Genomic DNA, 18,012 nt, shown 5'->3' on the forward strand with positions numbered 1-18,012 from the left:
GTCACTGAATAAAGCGTGTACCTGACGGAAGGTTAATTAAAAAGAGGATAAACAGGAGGCAACAAAGATATTAGATGCACACGTAAATCACTTGTGCTTATCCATACGATCTGCTGAAAGGTTCGTGCAAAGATGAGTAGTTTTGAAATAAAGAAAAGGAAAAATGTGGTTTCAAAAAGAACTGTTGGTCTCTGCAAACTGACCGATATATAGGATAAGAGTCTCTTCTCTCTGATAAGCATCACTAACTTTTTTTTATTTCATCAGGTGTTACTTACACACCATCATACCCAACTGCAGCTCATGCAACAGGGACAGATACATGCAGCCTCAAAAGATCAGATAACCCAACACAACAGGCAGTGAATTCTCAGTCTCAATATTCCACAACAGGTAAAGTATTTTGTAATTTATTCGTGAATCCTACCGTACTGTTGATGAGAATACATAAGACTACTGCTCCTCAATGTATAAACGGTGTACCTGACAGAAGATTAACTGAAAAGAGGGTAAACAGAAGGTAACAATGAAATTAGAGGTACATGTGAATCAAAAACAAAAAGATGTTGGACAACACAGCATGATTAGGGAACAAAAGAGAAACAACCTAAGATGGCAATCATGTGGAAAGAGATGTAGGTGTTCCTCCTGGTGTTGAGAGCCTCGGTGACCACCCTCATGCGGCGGTGGACTGCGAACTGAGATATATCTCTGATGTCATCTGCTGTAGCCTGGAAGGAGCCCGTGGCATAAAAATTACTGTCCAATGACCTGGAGTGAGGCTCGTGTTGTGGCTGCAGCAGGTGACATAGCTCGGTGACAGCCTCCTTTGTAAAATGAAGATGCCTTATATATTGCTCCTCAATGAAGTTCATGTGGGCGAAGTGCTGCCTGAATACCCGCATTAGATATGGCCTCCTGCACAGTGCCGTCCTTCTCCCTCTTGTGTCGACTGTTCCTGCTCTCTGCTGTCTTCCTTGATTCCTCCTCCTCCAGCTCTGAAAGCAGCCCGATCAGATCACCAGTGACTACAGTCAAAATTTTTATAAGGCAGCCAACAACAGTGCAACACCAGCTAAATCTTCTTCTGAGCAATTAAGCTGAACTTTCCAGGGTCAGAAAACAGACCAAAAAATGCCCAAAAGTCAACCAGCAGCCTGAAATGACAAACCAACCACTAACCTGAAAGTATCCCTTTAAATAGCACTGATGAAGGGCCCTTCCTGTCTGTTAGTTACCGGGTGAGTTTAGCACGTGGCGATTCAGGTGCTGGGGCATAACAAAATGGGATAAGGGTCCTCCAAGAAGCACAGTGAATTTAAATTGCTTTAAATAGTTATAGCGTGCACTCTGGACACCGACAGAGAAGCCTGACCCAATCTGGCAAGCGGAGCACGTCCAGCCTTAAATGCCTTGGCCTTTAGCAGTGGGGAATGGTCCTTAATATAAAATTAATAATGCAAAAATGAACATATTGGCCCAGAAATTGCGGTCGGTGGCTTCCTGGGGGCAGATGCCTCCGACCTGAAAAATATCTACGAAAGTACCTGATGGTCCCGGGGGAGCATGGGATTCCGTTGGGGAGGCCTTCTCTTCCCATGCTGCGAAGCGCGCTCCCATCCTCCAGGTTCCACACAGAAGGTGCAGTCACGTGTGACTGCTCAACCAATCAGGTACAGTATTCCACAGCATTCTCATTAATAGCAATGAGAACTCCATATCTACAAGCTCTCATTGCTATTGATGCGGGGAAAAAACCAAACAAACTAAACTCCATAATAAAAAATAAAAATCACACCTCACATAATTAAAATTAATTAAAATTAAAGTTAATGAATGCCTTAGAAAAAATATATATTTTTTGATTTTTTTTTTAAAGTGTTGTAATTAGGGTTAAAAATAAACTCACCTTAGTGGGCAGGGTTTTTAAACAATAAAATGAGTTTTTTTAATTTTAATTTTATTATATTTTTGTATGTTTTTAAACTCTAGCGCCTGCAAAAGTAGGCTATGCGCCTGCTGTTATCAGGCGCAAGAATTTTGAGGACATTTACTGGTCAAGATATGGGTAAATTCTGCAATCTTGCCCTTGCTATGAGGCTGCAGAGTGACTTGGATAGGTTAGGTGAGTGGGCAAATGCATGGCAGATGAAGTATAATGTGGATAAATATGAGGTTATCCACTTTGGTGGTAAAAACAGAGAGACAGACTATTATCTGAATGGTGACAGATTAGGAAAAGGGGAGGTGCAACGAGACCTGGGTGTCATGGTACATCAGTCATTGAAGGCTGTACATCAGGTACAGCAGGCAGTTAAGAAAGCAAATGGCATGTTGGCCTTCATAGCGAGGGGATTTGAGTACAGGGGCAGGGAGGTGTTGCTACAGTTGTACAGGGCCTTGGTGAGGCCACACCTGGAGTATTGTGTACAGTTTTGGTCTCCTAACTTGAGGAAGGACATTCTTGCTATTGAGGGAGTGCAACGAAGGTTCACCAGACTGATTCCCGGGATGGTGGGACTGACCTATCAAGAAAGACTGGATCAACTGGGCTTGTATTCACTGGAGTTCAGAAGAATGAGAGGGGATCTCATGGAAACGTTTAAAATTCTGACGGGTTTAGACAGGTTAGATGCAGGAAGAATGTTCCCAATGTTGGGGAAGTCCAGAACCAGGGGTCACAGTCTAAGGATAAGGGGTAAGCCATTTAAGACCGAGATGAGGAGAAACTTCTTCACCCAGAGAGTGGTGAACCTGTGGAATTCTCTACCACAGAAAGTTGTTGAGGCCAATTCACTAAATATATTCAAAAAGGAGTTAGATGTAGTCCTTACTACTAGGGGGATCAAGGGGTATGGCGAGAAAGCAGGAATGGGGTACTGAGGTTGCATGTTCAGCCATGAACTCATTGAATGGTGGTGCAGGCTCGAAGGGCTGAATGGCCTACTCCTGCACCTATTTTCTGTTTCTAAATGTCCTCGCTCCCAAGATGCGGAGGATTTGTCAAGCTCCAGTTTTCAGGGCATACGCATTGTGCGCTGAAAACCGGCTTTTGCGATAGTTTCCCGGGTCCATAGACACTCCGTACGGACCTGGGGAGGCCGGAATTTCCAGGACATTGCGTTATTTGACTATGCATGGCACGAATTACAGCAGAATAAAGTATCCCTTATTTTGGTTATTCATCTCTGATTTTTCAAGTGCTGCATCCAATGTTCCCGCTAATTTCTTTTTGGGTGTGCAGCCCATTCAAATTATCGCGCGTGCACAGTTTTTCCATTTAAAAGCCAGCAAGCGGCCGACATGGGACCTCCAGATTGCTGTGCAGCTGTGCAGCTGAGGAGACGCATTGGCTGTCGAGGAACCAACTAAGGGGGAGGTCATCTTCGACTGAGTGTTGTGTAATGAGAGAGGATTAATTAGCAATCTCGTTGTTCGAGGTCCCTTGGGGAAGAGTGACCATAATATGGTGGAATTCTGCATTAGGATGGAGAATGTAACAGTTAATTCAGAGACCATGGTCCAGAACTTAAAGAAGGGTAACTTTGAAGGTATGAGGAGTGAATTGGCGAGCATTGATTGGCGAATGATACTTAAGGGGTTGACAGTGGATGGACAATGGCAGACATTTAGAGACCACATGGATGAACTACAACAATTGTACATCCCTGTCTGGCGTAAAAATAAAAAAGGGAAGGTGGCTCAACCGTGGCTATCAAGGGAAATCAGGGATAGTATTAAAGCCAAGGAAGTGGCATACAAATTGGCCAGAAATAGCAGCGAACCCGGAGACTGGGAGAAATTTAGAACTCAGCAGAGGAGGACAAAGGGTTTGATTAGGGCAGGGAAAATGGAGTACGAGAAGAAGCTTGCAGGGAACATTAAGACGGACTGCAAAAGCTTCGATAGATCTGTAAAGAGAAAAAGGTTAGTAAAGACAAACGTAGGTCCCCTGCAATCAGAATCAGGGGAAGTCATAACGGGGAACAAAGAAATGGCAGACCAATTGAACAAGTACTTTGGTTCGGTATTCACTAAGGAGGACACAAACAACCTTCCGGATATAAAAAGGGTCAGAGGGTCTAGTAAGAAGGAGGAACTGAGGGAAATCCTTATTAGTCGGGAAATTGTGTTGGAGAAATTGATGGGATTGAAGGCCGATAAATCCCCAGGGCCTGATGGACTGCATCCCAGAGTACTTAAGGAGGTGGCCTTGGAAATAGCGGATGCATTGACAGTCATTTTCCAACATTCCATAGACTCTGGATCAGTTCCTATGGAGTGGAGGGTAACCAATGTAACCCCACTTTTTAAAAAAGGAGGGAGCGAGAAAACGGAATTATAGACCGGTCAGCCTGACATCGGTAGTGGGTAAAATGATGGAATCAATTATTAAGCATGTCATAGCAGCGCATTTGGAAAGAGGTGACATGATAGGTCCAAGTCAGCATGGATTTGTGAAAGGTAAATCATGCTTGACAAATCTTCTGGAATTTTTTGAGGATGTTTCCAGTAGAGTGGACAAGGGAGAACCAGTTGATGTGGTGTATTTGGACTTTCAGAAGGCTTTCGACAAGGTCCCACACAAGAGGTTAATGTGCAAAGTTAAAGCACATGGGATTGGGGGTAGTGTGCTGACGTGGATTGAGAACTGGTTGTCAGACAGGAAGCAAAGAGTAGGAGTAAATGGGTACTTTTCAGAATGGCAGGCAGTGACTAGTGGGATACCGCAAGGTTCTGTGCTGGGGCCCCAGCTGTTTACATTGTACATTAATGATTTAGATGAGGGGATTAAATGTAGTATCTCCAAATTTGCGGATGACACGAAGTTGGGTGGCAGTGTGAGCTGCGAGGAGGATACTATGAGGCTGCAGAGTGACTTGGATAGGTTAGGTGAGTGGGCAAATGCATGGCAGATAAAGTATAATGTGGATAAATGTGAGGTTATCCACTTTGGTGGTAAAAACAGAGAGACAGACTATTATCTGAATGGTGACAGATTAGGAAAAGGGAAGGTGCAACGAGACCTGGGTGTCATGGTACATCAGTCACTGAAGGGTGGCATGCAGGTACAGCAGGCGGTTAAGAAAGCAAATGGCATGTTGGCCTTCATAGCGAGGGGATTTGAGTAAAGGAGCAGGGAGTTGTTACTATAGTTGTACAGGGCCTTGGTGAGGCCACACCTGGAGTATTGTGTACAGTTTTGGTCTCCTAACTTGAGGAAGGATATTCTTGCTATTGAGGGAGTGCAGCGAAGGTTCACCAGACTGATTCCCGGGATAGCGGGACTGACATATCAGGAAAGACTGGAACAACTGGGCTTGTATTCACTGGAGTTCAGAAGAATGAGAGGGGATCTCATAGAAACGTTTAAAATTCTGACGGGTTTGGACAGGTTAGATGCAGGAAGAATGTTCCCAATGTTGGGGAAGTCCAGAACCAGGGGTCACAGTCTAAGGATAAGGGGTAAGCCATTTAGGACCGAGATGAGGAGAAACTTCTTCACCCAGAGTGTGGTGAGCCTGTGGAATTCTCTATCACAGAAAGTTGTTGAGGCCAATTCACTAAATATATTCAAAAAGGAGTTAGATGTAGTCCTTACTACTTGGGGGATCAAGGGGTATGGCGAGAAAGCAGGAATGGGGTACTGAGGTTGCATGTTCAGCCATGAACTCATTGAATGGCGGTGCAGGCTCGAAGGGCCGAATGGCCTACTCCTGCACCTATTTTCTATGTTTCTATGTGACGCGTCGTCGTACGGAGTTGGAAGTGCATTACAACAAGCTAATGTTGCGGGGAAGTTGCAACCTGTCGCCTATGCCTCCAGGAGCTTGTCTAAGGCCGAGAGGGCCTACAGCATGATTGAGAAAGAGGCATTGGCGTGTATGTTCGGGGTAAAGAAAACGCATCAGTACCTGTTTGGCCTCAAATTTGAGCTGGAAACCGATCACAAGCCCCTCACATCCCTGTTCGCTGAAAACAAGGGGATAAATACTAATGCCTCAGCCTGCATACAAAGGTGGGCACTCGCGCTATCAGCGTATAACTATACCATCCGCCACAGGCCAGGCACGGAGAACTGTGCGGATGCTCTCAGTCAGCTACCATTGCCCACCACGGGGGTGGAAATAGCGCGGCCTGCAAACTTGCTGATTGTAGCGCAGCCCGCAAACTTGTTGTTTGGTCATGGAAGCATTTGAAAATGATAAATCACCTGTCACTGCCTGCCAGATTAGGACTTGGACCAGCCAAGATCCTCTGCTGTCCCTAGTAAAAAACTGTGTACTGCATGGGAGCTGGGCCAGAATCCCCCTTGAAATGCAAGAGCCAATCAAGCCGTTCCAGCGGCGAAAGGACGAGCTGTCCATTCAGGCAGACTGCCTGTTGTGGGGTAACCGCGTAGTGCTACCAAAAAAGGGCAAGGAAACGTTCATCACGTTTCTCCACAGCACACACCCGGGTATAGTAATGATGAAAGCAATAGCCAGATCCCATGTGTGGTGGCCCGGTATCGACTCTGACTCAGAGTCCTGTGTACGACAATGCAGCGTATATGCTCAGTTGAGCAACGCGCCCAAAGAGGCACCGCTAAGTTTGTGGTCCTGGCCCTCCAGACCATGGTCGAGGATCCATGTCGACTATGCAGGCCCGTTTCTCGGTAAAATGTTCCTGGTGGTGGTGGATGCTTTTTCAAAATGGATTGAATGTGAAATAATGTCGGGAAGCACCACCACCGCCACCATTGAAAGCCTGAGGGCCATGTTTGCCACCCACGGCCTGCCTGACATACTGGTCAGTGACAATGGGCCATGTTTCACCAATGGGATCAAACATGTCATCTCGGCCCTGTTTAAACCAGTCTCCAATGGGCAGGCAGAGCGGGCAGTACAAACCATCAAACAGAGCCTTAAATGAGTCACAGAAGGCTCACTCCAAACCCACCTGATCCGAGTACTGCTCAGCTACCGCACGAGACCCCACTTGTTCACGGGTGCGCCCGGCTGAGCTACTCATAAAAAGGACACTTAAAACCAGACTCTCGCTGGTTCACCCCAACCTGCATGATCAGGTAGAGAGCAGGCGGCAGCAATAAAATGTAAATGATGGTCGCGCCACTGTGTCACGGGAAATTGATCTGAATGACCCTGTGTATGTGCTAAGCTATGGACATGGTCCCAAGTGGATCCCGGGCACGGTGATAGCTAAAGAAGGGAGTAGGCTGTTTGTAGTCAAACTAGACAATGGACCAATTTGCAGAAAGCACCTGGACCAAACGAGGCTGCGGTTCACAGACTGCCCTGAATAACCCACAGCAGACATCACCTTTATCGAGCCCACAACACACACCCAAAGGATCAACGACACTACGTCGGACCAGGAAATCGAACCCATCATGCCCAACAGCCCAGTAAGGCCAGGCTCACCTAGTAGCCCTGCAGGGCCAACAGCACGCCAGCCCAGCAAGGGCACAGCCAACACACCAGAACAGACATTTGTACCGAGGCGGTCCACCAGGGAAAGAAAGACTCCCAACAGCCTCACATTGTGAATAGTTTTCACTTTGACTTTGGGGGGGTGGGGGGGAATGATGTTGTGTATCTGTAAAGCATGCACTCCCATGTTCCACCACCAGGGAGCTCATCTCCTGGAGTCCCAAGGGATCCCAGCATCCCTTGGGAGCACTGTATATAAGCCGGCCCATAAGACCTGTTTCTCACTCTGGAGTGTCTTATTAAAGACTGAGGTCATTGTTACTTTATCCTCCCTGTGTGCAGCCTCATCTGTGTTAGGAACACAGTACTTCCGAAGGTAGAGGCTCTTGGTCCCTCGATGGTAGATTTTCCTCTCCGTCCCTGATGGAGTGCACAGCTCTTGAAGCGAAGAGAGAGAAATGGCAGCAAACTGCCTTCTCTTATATGTTACAGTCCATGCTTCTTCCTGCCAAAATAGAGTATTTCCTTTGTCTGGGGTGAATGTCTAAATAGCCCATCATCCCAGATCTTACGTTCGTGTATTCTGTTGATGGCTCCTGATGGCTTCTGCTTCTACTGGGTCTGGGACTTAATGGCAGTTCTTTGTTCGGTTTCCCGCCTTTCGGGGCTATCTCATCTAGGTAATGCCGTAAATGGCCGGTGATGGGTTTCTGCTTCCCACCCAACCTTGGGCTAAGTGGTTTCCCATTACTGAACAATCCTGCCAATCGCCTGGGATGAGTTTTCTCTCCTGGTCATTGTTGCCCAGAAACCTCGGTCTGTTCCAGACATTAACACAAACAGGCTGCTGTTTTCTTTTCAGCAAACAATGAAACACAATATGTCTCAAACTCCCAATCTTTGGGAAACAGTTCTTTAATAAAAGCCTTCTGGCATAAGCACTTTGTCCAATATCCTTTAATATCTTCCTGGGGCCTGTGCCGAGGCTTCCACTCTTTTCTATCTTGAAGCCAGCTAGCAATCCATTCTGCTACTTGTCCCCTGACTCCACATTCTCTGACCTTGTTCATCAGTCTATTATGGGGTACCTTATCAAAAGCCTTTTGAAAATCTAGATAAATTACATCTACTGCATTACCATTGTCTACAGTTCAGGATGTAATTCAGGACCTGCAATATTAGGTCCTTCATTGAAACATCTGTGAACTCATCCTTTTTTGGCGTGGAAGCAAGTCATCCTCATTTCGAGGGACTGCCTATGATGATGACGATGATATCTACAGTTACCTCTTCAAAAAAAATTAATGAGTTTGGTCAAGCAAGACTTTCCCTTTTGAAATTCATGCTGACTATTCATTATTATATTTTTGGCTTCTATTTTATCCTTTAGTTGGGGTTCCATTATTTTTCCTACCACCGATGTTAAGCAGACTGGTCTATAATTCTCTGGACATGTTCTATCCCACTTCTTAAATATAGGTATTACGTTAGCTATCCGCCAGTCCTCTGGCACTACACCTTTTTCTAATGAATTATTAAATATGTGTGGTAATGCCTCTGCTCTCACTCTCCTAGATTCTTTTAAAATGCGTGGCTGCAAGCCACCTGGACCAGGGGTTTTATCCTCTTTGAAATTGATTAGTTTATTTAATATATCCCCCTTTTTTTATTTTAGATGCACTTATCTCGTAACTAATCTCATCATCTAATGTCAAGTCCACCTGTTCTATGTCCCTGGTAAATACTGAAGCAAAATAATTATTTAATATTTCTGTCATTTCTCTTTTTTTATCTGTAGTATTATCCTGTCTATCCCTTAATGGCCCTATTCCCATCCAAACTTCCGTTTTTATTGATGCGCCTGTAAAATATTTTACTATTTTGTTTTATGTTCCTTGATAATTTAATTTCATAGTTCCTCTTTGCCTTCATAATTGTTTTTTTGACCTCTCCTAATCTTTTCGTATTCACCCTTATCGTGCACTCCCCTGCTGTCTATGTATTTAATGTATGCCTCTTTCCTTACCCTCAATTGTTCCCTTATGGCTTTATTCATCCATGGAGTCTCATTAGTGTTTAGTTTGTTCTTTCCTTTTCGCGGAATATATTGTTCCTGCACTCTGTTGAACAGCGTTTTAAATGCTTCCCATTGCTGTTCTACATTGTTTTTTGCCAATATTGTTGTCCATTTTATTTTCCCAAGTTCTATTTTCAGCCCCGCAAAATTAGCTTGGCTCCAATCTATGACCCTGGTTTTCATCATACTTATGTCCTTGTCAATTATCATCTTAAAGCATATTATATTATGGTCACTATTGACTAGATGCTTAGAAACATAGAAAATAGGTGCAGGAGTAGGCCATTCGGCCCTTCTAGCCTGCATCGCCATTCAATGAGTTCACGGCTGAACATGCAACTTCAGTACCCCATTCCTGCTTTCTCACCATACCCCTTGATCCCCTTAGTAGTAAGGACTACATCTAACTCCTTTTTGAATATATTTAGTGAATTGGCCTCAACAACTTTCTGTGGTAGAGAATTCCACAGGTTCACCACTCTCTGGGTGAAGAAGTTCCTCCTCATCTCGGTCTTAAATGGCTTACCCCTTATCCTTAGACTGTGACCCCTGGTTCTGGACTTCCCCAACATTGGGAACATTCTTCCTGCATCTAACCTGTCTAAACCCATCAGAAATGTAAACGTTTATATGAGGTCCCCTCTCATTCTTCTGAACTCCAGTGAATACAAGCCCAGTTGATCCAGTCTTTCTTGATAGGTCAGTCCCGCCATCCCGGGAATCAGTCTGGTGAACCTTCGCTGCACTCCCTCAATAGCAAGAATGTCCTTCCTTAGGTTAGGAGACCAAAACTGTACACAATACTCCAAGTGTGGCCTCACCAATGCCCTGTACAACTGTAGCAACACCTCCCTGTCCCTGTACTCAAATCCCCTCGCTATGAAGGCCAACATGCCATTTGCTTTCTTAACCGCCTGCTGTACTTGCATGCCAACCTTCAATGACTGATGTACCATGACACCCAGGCCTCGCTGCACCTCCCCCTTTCCTAATCTGTCACCATTCAGATAATAGTCTGTCTCTCTGTTTTTACCACCAAAGTGGACAACCCCACATCCATCCACACCATACCCCATCCGCCATGCATTTGCCCACTCACCCAACCTATCCAAGTCGCTCTGCAGCCTCACAGCATCCCCCCACCGCAGCCCACACCGCCACCCAACCCAGTGTCATCCGCAAATTTGGAGATATTACATTTAATCCCCTCGTCTAAATCATTAATGTACAATGTAAACAGCTGGGGCCCCAGCACAGAACCTTGCAGCATGCCACTAGTCAACGCCTGCCACTCCGAAAAGTACCCATTTACTCCTCTTTGCTTCCTGTCTGACAACCAGTTCTCAATCCATGTCAGCGCACTACCCCCAATCCCATGTGCTTTAACTCTGCACACCAATCTCCCGTGTGGGACCCCGCCGAAAGCCTTCCAAAAGTCCAAACACACCACACCAACTGGTTCTCCCCCATCCACTCCACCGGAAACATCCCCAAAAAACTCCAGAAGACTTGTCAAGCATGACCTCCCTCCCACAAATCCACGCTGACCCGGACCCACCATGTCACCTCTTTCCAAATGCGCTGACATGACATCCCCAACAATTGATTCCATCATCTTACCCACCACCGATGTCAGGCCGACCGGTCCACAATTCCCTGTTTTCTCTCTCCCTCCTTTTTTAAAAAGTGGGGTTACATTGGCTACCCTCCACTCGATAGGAACTGATCCAGAGTCAATGGAATGTTGGAAAATGACTGTCAATGCATCCGCTATTTCCAAGGCCACCTCCTTAAGTACTCTGGGATGCAGTCCATCAGGCCCTGGGGATTTATCGGCCTTCAATCCCATTAATTTCCCCAACACAATTTCCCGACTAATAAGGATTTCCCTCAGTTCCTCCTTCTTACTAGACCCTCTGACCCCTCTTATATCTGGAAGGTTGTTAGTGTCCTCCTTAGTGAATACCGAACCAAAGTACTTGTTCAACTGGTCCGCCATTTCTTTGTTCCCCGTTATCACTTCCCCTGATTCTGACTGCAGGGGACCCACGCTTGTCTTTACTAACCTTTTTCTCTTTACATACCTATCGAAGCTTTTGCAGTCCGTCTTAATGTTCCCTGCAAGCTTCTTCTCGTACTCCATTTTCCCTGCCCTAATCAAACCCTTTGTCCTCCTCTGCTGAGTTCTAAATTTCTCCCAGTCTCCGGGTTCGCTGCTATTTCTGGCCAATTTGTATGCCACTTCCTTGGCTTTAATACTATCCCTGATTTCCCTTGATAGCCACGGTTGAGCCACCTTCCCTTTTTTATTTTTACGCCAGACAGGAATATACAATTGTTGTAGTTCATCCATGCGGTCTCTAAATGTCTGCCATTGCCCATCCATAGTCAACCCCTTAAGTATCATTCGCCAATCAATCCTAGCCAATTCACGCCTCATACCTTCAAAGTTACCCTTCTTTAAGTTCTGGACCATGGTCTCTGAATTAACTGTTTCATTCTCCATCCTAATGCAGAATTCCACCATATTATGGTCACTCTTCCCCAAGGGGCCTCGCACAACGGGATTGCTAATTAATCCCCTCTCGTTACACAACACCCAGTCTAAGATGGCCTCCCCCCTGGTTGGTTCCTTGACATATTGGTCTGGAAAACCATCCCTTATGCACTCCAGGAAATCCTCCTCCATCGTATTGCTTCCAGTTTGGCTAGCCCAATCTATGTGCATATTAAAGTCACCCATTATAACTGCTGCACCCCTAATTTCCTGTTTGATGCCCTCCCCAACATCACTACTACTATTTGGAGGTCTGTACACAACTCCCACTAACGTTTTTTGCCCTTTGGTGTTCTGCAGCTCTACCCATATAGATTTCACATCATCCAAGCTAATGTCCATTCTAACTATTGCATTAATCTCCTCTTTAACCAGCAATGCTACCCCACCTCCTTTTCCTATTATTTTATCCTTCCTGAATGTTGAATGCTTCCCTACTTTTACTTCTCTTATCTGCTCTGGTTCATTCCCCATTACTAGATCCAATAGCGAATCCTCCCTTGGGCTATTTACATACTGGGTTAGAAAAGAGTCCTGTACACATTGTATTAACTTTATTACCTTATCCTCTTCACCTACTTCTTCTGTCCAATTAAAATCAGGGTACTTGAAATCCTCCATGATTATTATTTTTTGTTTTTTACTAATTTCCCTAATTTGTCTGTATATTTCTTCCTCCACCTCCCTTCCACTATGAGGTGGTCTAGAGACTACACCTATTAGTGTGATTGATCCTTTATTATCTTTTATCTCTATCCATATGAATTGTATTTCTGTCTTGCTAATATTGCTAATAGCTGCTTCACTTGTTTCTACTGCCATTATATTATCCCTAATTAGTACAGCTACTCCACCTCCCCTTTTTCCCCTCCCTATCTTTTCTAAATATGTTACACTGCAATGTTTAATTCAGCCATGTCTCAGTCATCCCTACTATTTCTGATTCCTCTTAACGCATAATTGCCTCCAGCTTCCTGTATTATAATGGACACTGTGCACATTGCAGTACAGATAGTTTGTCATTTTAATAGGATTTCCTATCACTTTATTTTTAACCATCTGTTTAGACTTCTGTTCTATAACACTATTTATTCCCTTGCAATCAATGTATTCTCTTACTTTATTATTTCCTATGCTCTCTTTTCCTGTTTTGTTTATATCTAGACTGGTTCCATTTCCTGTAGATCCCTCCCTCCATCTAACTAGTTTAAAGCCTTTGCCAGCTCCCTATAATTCACAGCAACTAACCTGTGTTGAGATTAGCTTATCTTCGATCTTTCAAATAAGCAGTATCGAGTTAAACGGCTTTTAGCTCTACGCTCAGAAAAGTGGGTAGAGCTAAAGCAAACATAACAGGCACTTTTTAAAAAAAGACAGACTTTCAGACAAAAGGAATACTGTAACTTCTCAAACATTCATGGTCAGGAAAACTGTAACACAATCTTTCACACAAACTGAAATTCCAGCATTCCTTAACATTCTTTTCACTCGGCAAATCTTGGGGCCGAATTTGCCCTCAGTGGGAAATTGGGGAGGGCACTTTGAATTAATAGGAAATTTACCGCCCAGCGGGAGTCAGAGGGAAGAGCTGGAAACTTCGGCTGTTTGAGATGGTGTAGGGGTGAGTTTGTGAGGGAGCGGGGCGGTGATGACCTCAGCGCAAAGTGGACTTGCCGCATCGCGCTGATGCGTCGCAACATTCCGACCCTTCACTTAAAGGGGAGGGACGTTGCAAGGCTGACGTGGAACCCACTGGGCCACCAGCAAGGGGTTCGGCCGAACCAGCAGCCGCCATTGTCAGGAGTCGGCCGACAATTAAAACAAAATGGTGGCTGCGGCAGTGGGCCCTTCCCCTTCAGGGCGGACATGCCGCCTAGCCACTGGCAGCTTCCTAGGGGTCAGCGGGGTGAAAACACGGGGTGTGGCGGAATCCCATTCCCACTGTCCCCGGCTCGGAGGCAATTGCGGATGGGTCGGTCCTGCCCACGGGCGGAAAGGCCTTACCGCCCCATTAGAGGTGGTAACGGGCCATAAAGAAGGGGGCAATTTCCTATCCCTCGTGTTTTATTTTTCTTGGCACAGAACACAGAAGCTGTGTTAGTTGTAACTTTAAGATTCTTTTTATCGCCTTATTAATTGCCTCTGCAACTTATTTCCTAATTCCCTGTTTTTTTCCTTCCTTTGCTAAGTTTTCAGATGGGTTAGCATGGAGCTAGATCTTTTTCCTTCTCTGTCTCCCACTCTCTCCTGCTCTTTGTGCTTCTCCTCTCTCTCCTGTTTGTTTCTGAAGTCTCCACGCTTGACGCACAGGAGCGTTGTGTAAGCCAGCCTATTTCTGGGTACCTTAACTTTACATTTCTTTGCACCAACCTGGGATGCTGCCTCGCCCCAAATCTCATGGTAACTCTTCTCGTCACTTTGTACTATTTCGATTACCACTTGGGTCCTTAGAGCCCCTAACCTATCCAAGAGATTGTTCGCAACTTTGTCTGTATAATACGCATCCGCCATTTTGTTTTTGGTTTCGCAACGCCTGATACCTTTAACGTTTGTAGAACGAGTCCATCTTTAACTTATTTCTCCACAATAACCCTTTTGCACTCCTGGCTCGGCTCGCCAAAGCTTATCTCTGATCTTTCAAATAAGCAGAATCGAGTGCAAACCAATATAATGGCTATATTGCGTTTAATTGGACTGAATATAACACACTCGTTATACAGCAAAAACATACGACTGTGACAAGTAGCTGGTACCGGCCCCGATCGGACAGATGGTTGATGTGTGCGAACAGCTCTTCTTCCTCTCTCTTCCTGAACTGTCCAAGAGTGTTAGACCAAAGTCAGCATTAGATCAACTCTCAGGAGTTCTCACTCCACTAACTGCTCTAGGTGTTTTTCAGGTCTTCCTTTTATTCTCTTTTTAGGGGTGATTCTAGGGTAGAATATGAACAAGACCATTTAACTTATCAGAGGTTCCCCTTAAAATAAGGTGCCCAATGCTATGTCGAGTTCTTTGTTTAAGCCATGGAAAAAGGCCAATTCTCCTATAATCTTCCACCTGTCAGGGATCCTCATAGCCATGATACATTGGTTCTGTACTTGATCAGTCATGGCCTTACAGCATGTTAAGGACCGTCTTCCCCTTAAAACATCTGGCCCTGTCCTCCCGAGGCTAGATTCTCTTATTTCATATTCATTTTCCAGGAAAATGAAACTTACACAGTTCCAGTAAAACATAAGATATACATTAACCCTTTACTTGTCTCGAGCTCTAATACAATTATCTAAACACAGTATTATTTGAATCACAATGTAATTCATGTAACCATATACATTTTAGGTACCCCAAATTTCTAACACCTGAAAGGGGTTGCTGATTCCTTTAAATATTGCTGGTATTTGATATAGGGTCCTTGCTGCTGCCTCCAGCGTTGTTGATCAAAATGGCAATGCTGGCATCAAATCAGCATTGCACGCTGATTGAAGTCATGATCATCCACTGTACATTCCTCCAGCGCACAACCCTAACACCCACTCTACCGCCTCATCAAAATGCCGTCCGGCACGACCCACACCAGAAGTGTGAGTGCACAACACTGATGCCATTTTCGACACAAAACAGCTACTGTTGTGCCGAAAAATCGGGTGTTATAAAGCTGATTGACTACCTACTTTTCAATTATACTCCAATCCTATTGTAATAAAGGCTATTTTGTCTGATAGGTAGATATCATGTTGCACCATCTAATCAGGGATGAACAGAATTATTTAGCAATGAACCCTTGTAGGCCGAATTCAAAATGGAGGTCTACTTTCCATGGCTAAAATAGTCCATTTTTCAAGCAATGTTTCAATGCTAAGTAGTGCTTATCCATACGATCTGCTGAAAGGTTGGTGCAAAGATGAATAACTTTGAATAAAGGAAAAGGGAAAAGTGCGGTCTTAAAAATAACTGTTCATCTCTACAAACTGACAGATATATAAAGGATAACAGTCTCTTCTCTCTGATAAGCATCACTAATTTTTTATTTCATCAGGTGTTACTTACACACCATCATACCCAACTGCAGCTCATGCAACAGGGACAGACACATGCAGCCTCAAAAGATCAGATAACCCAACACAACAGGCAGTGAATTCTCAGTCTCAATATTCCACAACAGGTAATGTATTTAGTTGTGAATCAATCGTACTGTTGATGAGAATACATAAGACTACTGCTACTTGCTGCACATTGGCCGCAGCCAGTCTTTTCACACAGACATTAATTTTATTTTTCTGTATTTCTATATTGACTTTGCGAATGTTGGAAAATGGGAATCCACCAAGGTAACAATGCAGATAGTTAAACTGCTAAAATAAACTTTGAAGAGCATACATATGCTAAATGTTCCAAGGAGCTAAGGGAAAAAATAAACTAGAACATATACATAAACCTTTTGTGGAGTTGCTCACAGTAAGTCAGAAGGTACAATATTTTAAAATTAGAAGCATCATAATCATGTTTTCAGGGCCATTTATTTATTGAAGGCTGGTGCTGGGATTTAAACTTGTGGCTTTATTCACCAATAACGATGTACATTATTTATTTATCTAGAAATATAACTTTTGGCAAAATATTGATTTTTAAATGTTCTTGAGTAGTTAGCAGCTGCATTGGGTCTGTGGCACTCTGGGAATTTATCTGTTTGATTGTGGTGGCAAGGCATTTATATAGGGGAAAAATATTGATTCCAACATTTGTTTTAAGTGGAAAGTAGCAAAAGTATGAGTATTTAATGAACAAATTAATGAAAACTGATAGAAGTAGATCTCTTGCGTTCAAACTTCTGAAATTAATAAGAATCATTGAGGCAGACAGCTGCCAAAGATCAATCACCATCAACACATTCGATATAGTAGAAATGAGACTCTCTCGAGAGTTATTCAAACCAGAATTTTAAGTAATTACATCAGGAAAATTCTGGGCAAGCTCTATTTTTTTAAGCCTCCCAAATAGCACAAAGTCTTTGGTCACAATAAATTTAAAAAAACAAGGAGGAATTATGAGGAGATCTCTGTCCTAAAGAGGCTTATAAACCACATATATCAATTTATCGATACAGAAAACCAGGTAGCAATCAAAGGGAACAACTGATTGATGTCAATGAATAAAGGGTGTACCTGACGGAAGGTTAACTAAAAAGAGCATAAACAGGAGGCAACAAAGATATTAGAGGCATATATATATTTTTGAAATCTCCAACATTAATTTTGAAGAAATGAGACTCCACACTTGTAAAATTAAATTTTCAGTGTCAAAGAGGTTGTTTGGCAATAATTATAACTTATCACTTAACAATTCATTTTCAGCTGAATGCATCAGCCCTAACTTTTTCTGCTGAGTTTAGTGGGGAACTAGTTGGTAAATACCGCAACTTCTCGCCCTTGCATGGATTTCAGTGTCACGTCTATCTGCAAGGTACTGTTGAGAAACAGGGTAACTCAGATCGTAACTTCCAGATTTCCACGTTTAACTACGCATGTGCATACTCCGGAAGTTGCTGTCCGATTTACTTAGTAATACTGGTGAGTGCTGTTAACCTCACTGTTATTCTCAATGCAATATTCAGGGCAATGTGTTTTTTTTCATCTGGAAAATATAACTTTTGGCAAATATTGATTTTTAAATGTGGATGAGCAGCTAACGGCTGCATTTCATCTGTGGCACCGTGGACATATATCTGTTTATTTTTGTTGGCAAGGCAATTTGTTTTTAGCATCAATAGAGGGGGAAAATACTGACTCTAACATCAGTTTTAAGTGGAAAGTTTTAAAAGTATGAAGATTTAGTGAACAGATGAATGATAACTCGTAGAAGTAGATTACTTTCAATACAGCAGCTGGGCTGCATTGCAGGAAGCCATTTTCATCCCATTTAGCACCTGGGGGGGGCGCAAAAACGTT

The 18,012-nt window shown here is 43.8% G+C and overlaps 1 protein-coding gene across 6 annotated transcripts in view; it reads left to right on the forward strand.

Annotated features, from left to right (window-relative positions):
- spag17 (sperm associated antigen 17) overlaps window positions 1-18,012 on the forward strand; it is a 564,758-nt gene that overhangs the window by 480,537 nt on the left and 66,209 nt on the right. For all 6 annotated transcript variants that reach the window (XM_070893521.1, XM_070893526.1, XM_070893524.1 and 3 more), the window contains 2 exons: window positions 268-393; window positions 16,104-16,229. In XM_070893521.1, the coding sequence (XP_070749622.1) occupies window positions 268-393; window positions 16,104-16,229 (252 nt within the window). The remainder of the gene's footprint in view (window positions 1-267; window positions 394-16,103; window positions 16,230-18,012) is intronic.

The sequence above is a fragment of the Pristiophorus japonicus genome, chromosome 11 (assembly GCF_044704955.1).
Source record: "Pristiophorus japonicus isolate sPriJap1 chromosome 11, sPriJap1.hap1, whole genome shotgun sequence".
NCBI lineage: Eukaryota > Metazoa > Chordata > Chondrichthyes > Pristiophoridae > Pristiophorus > Pristiophorus japonicus.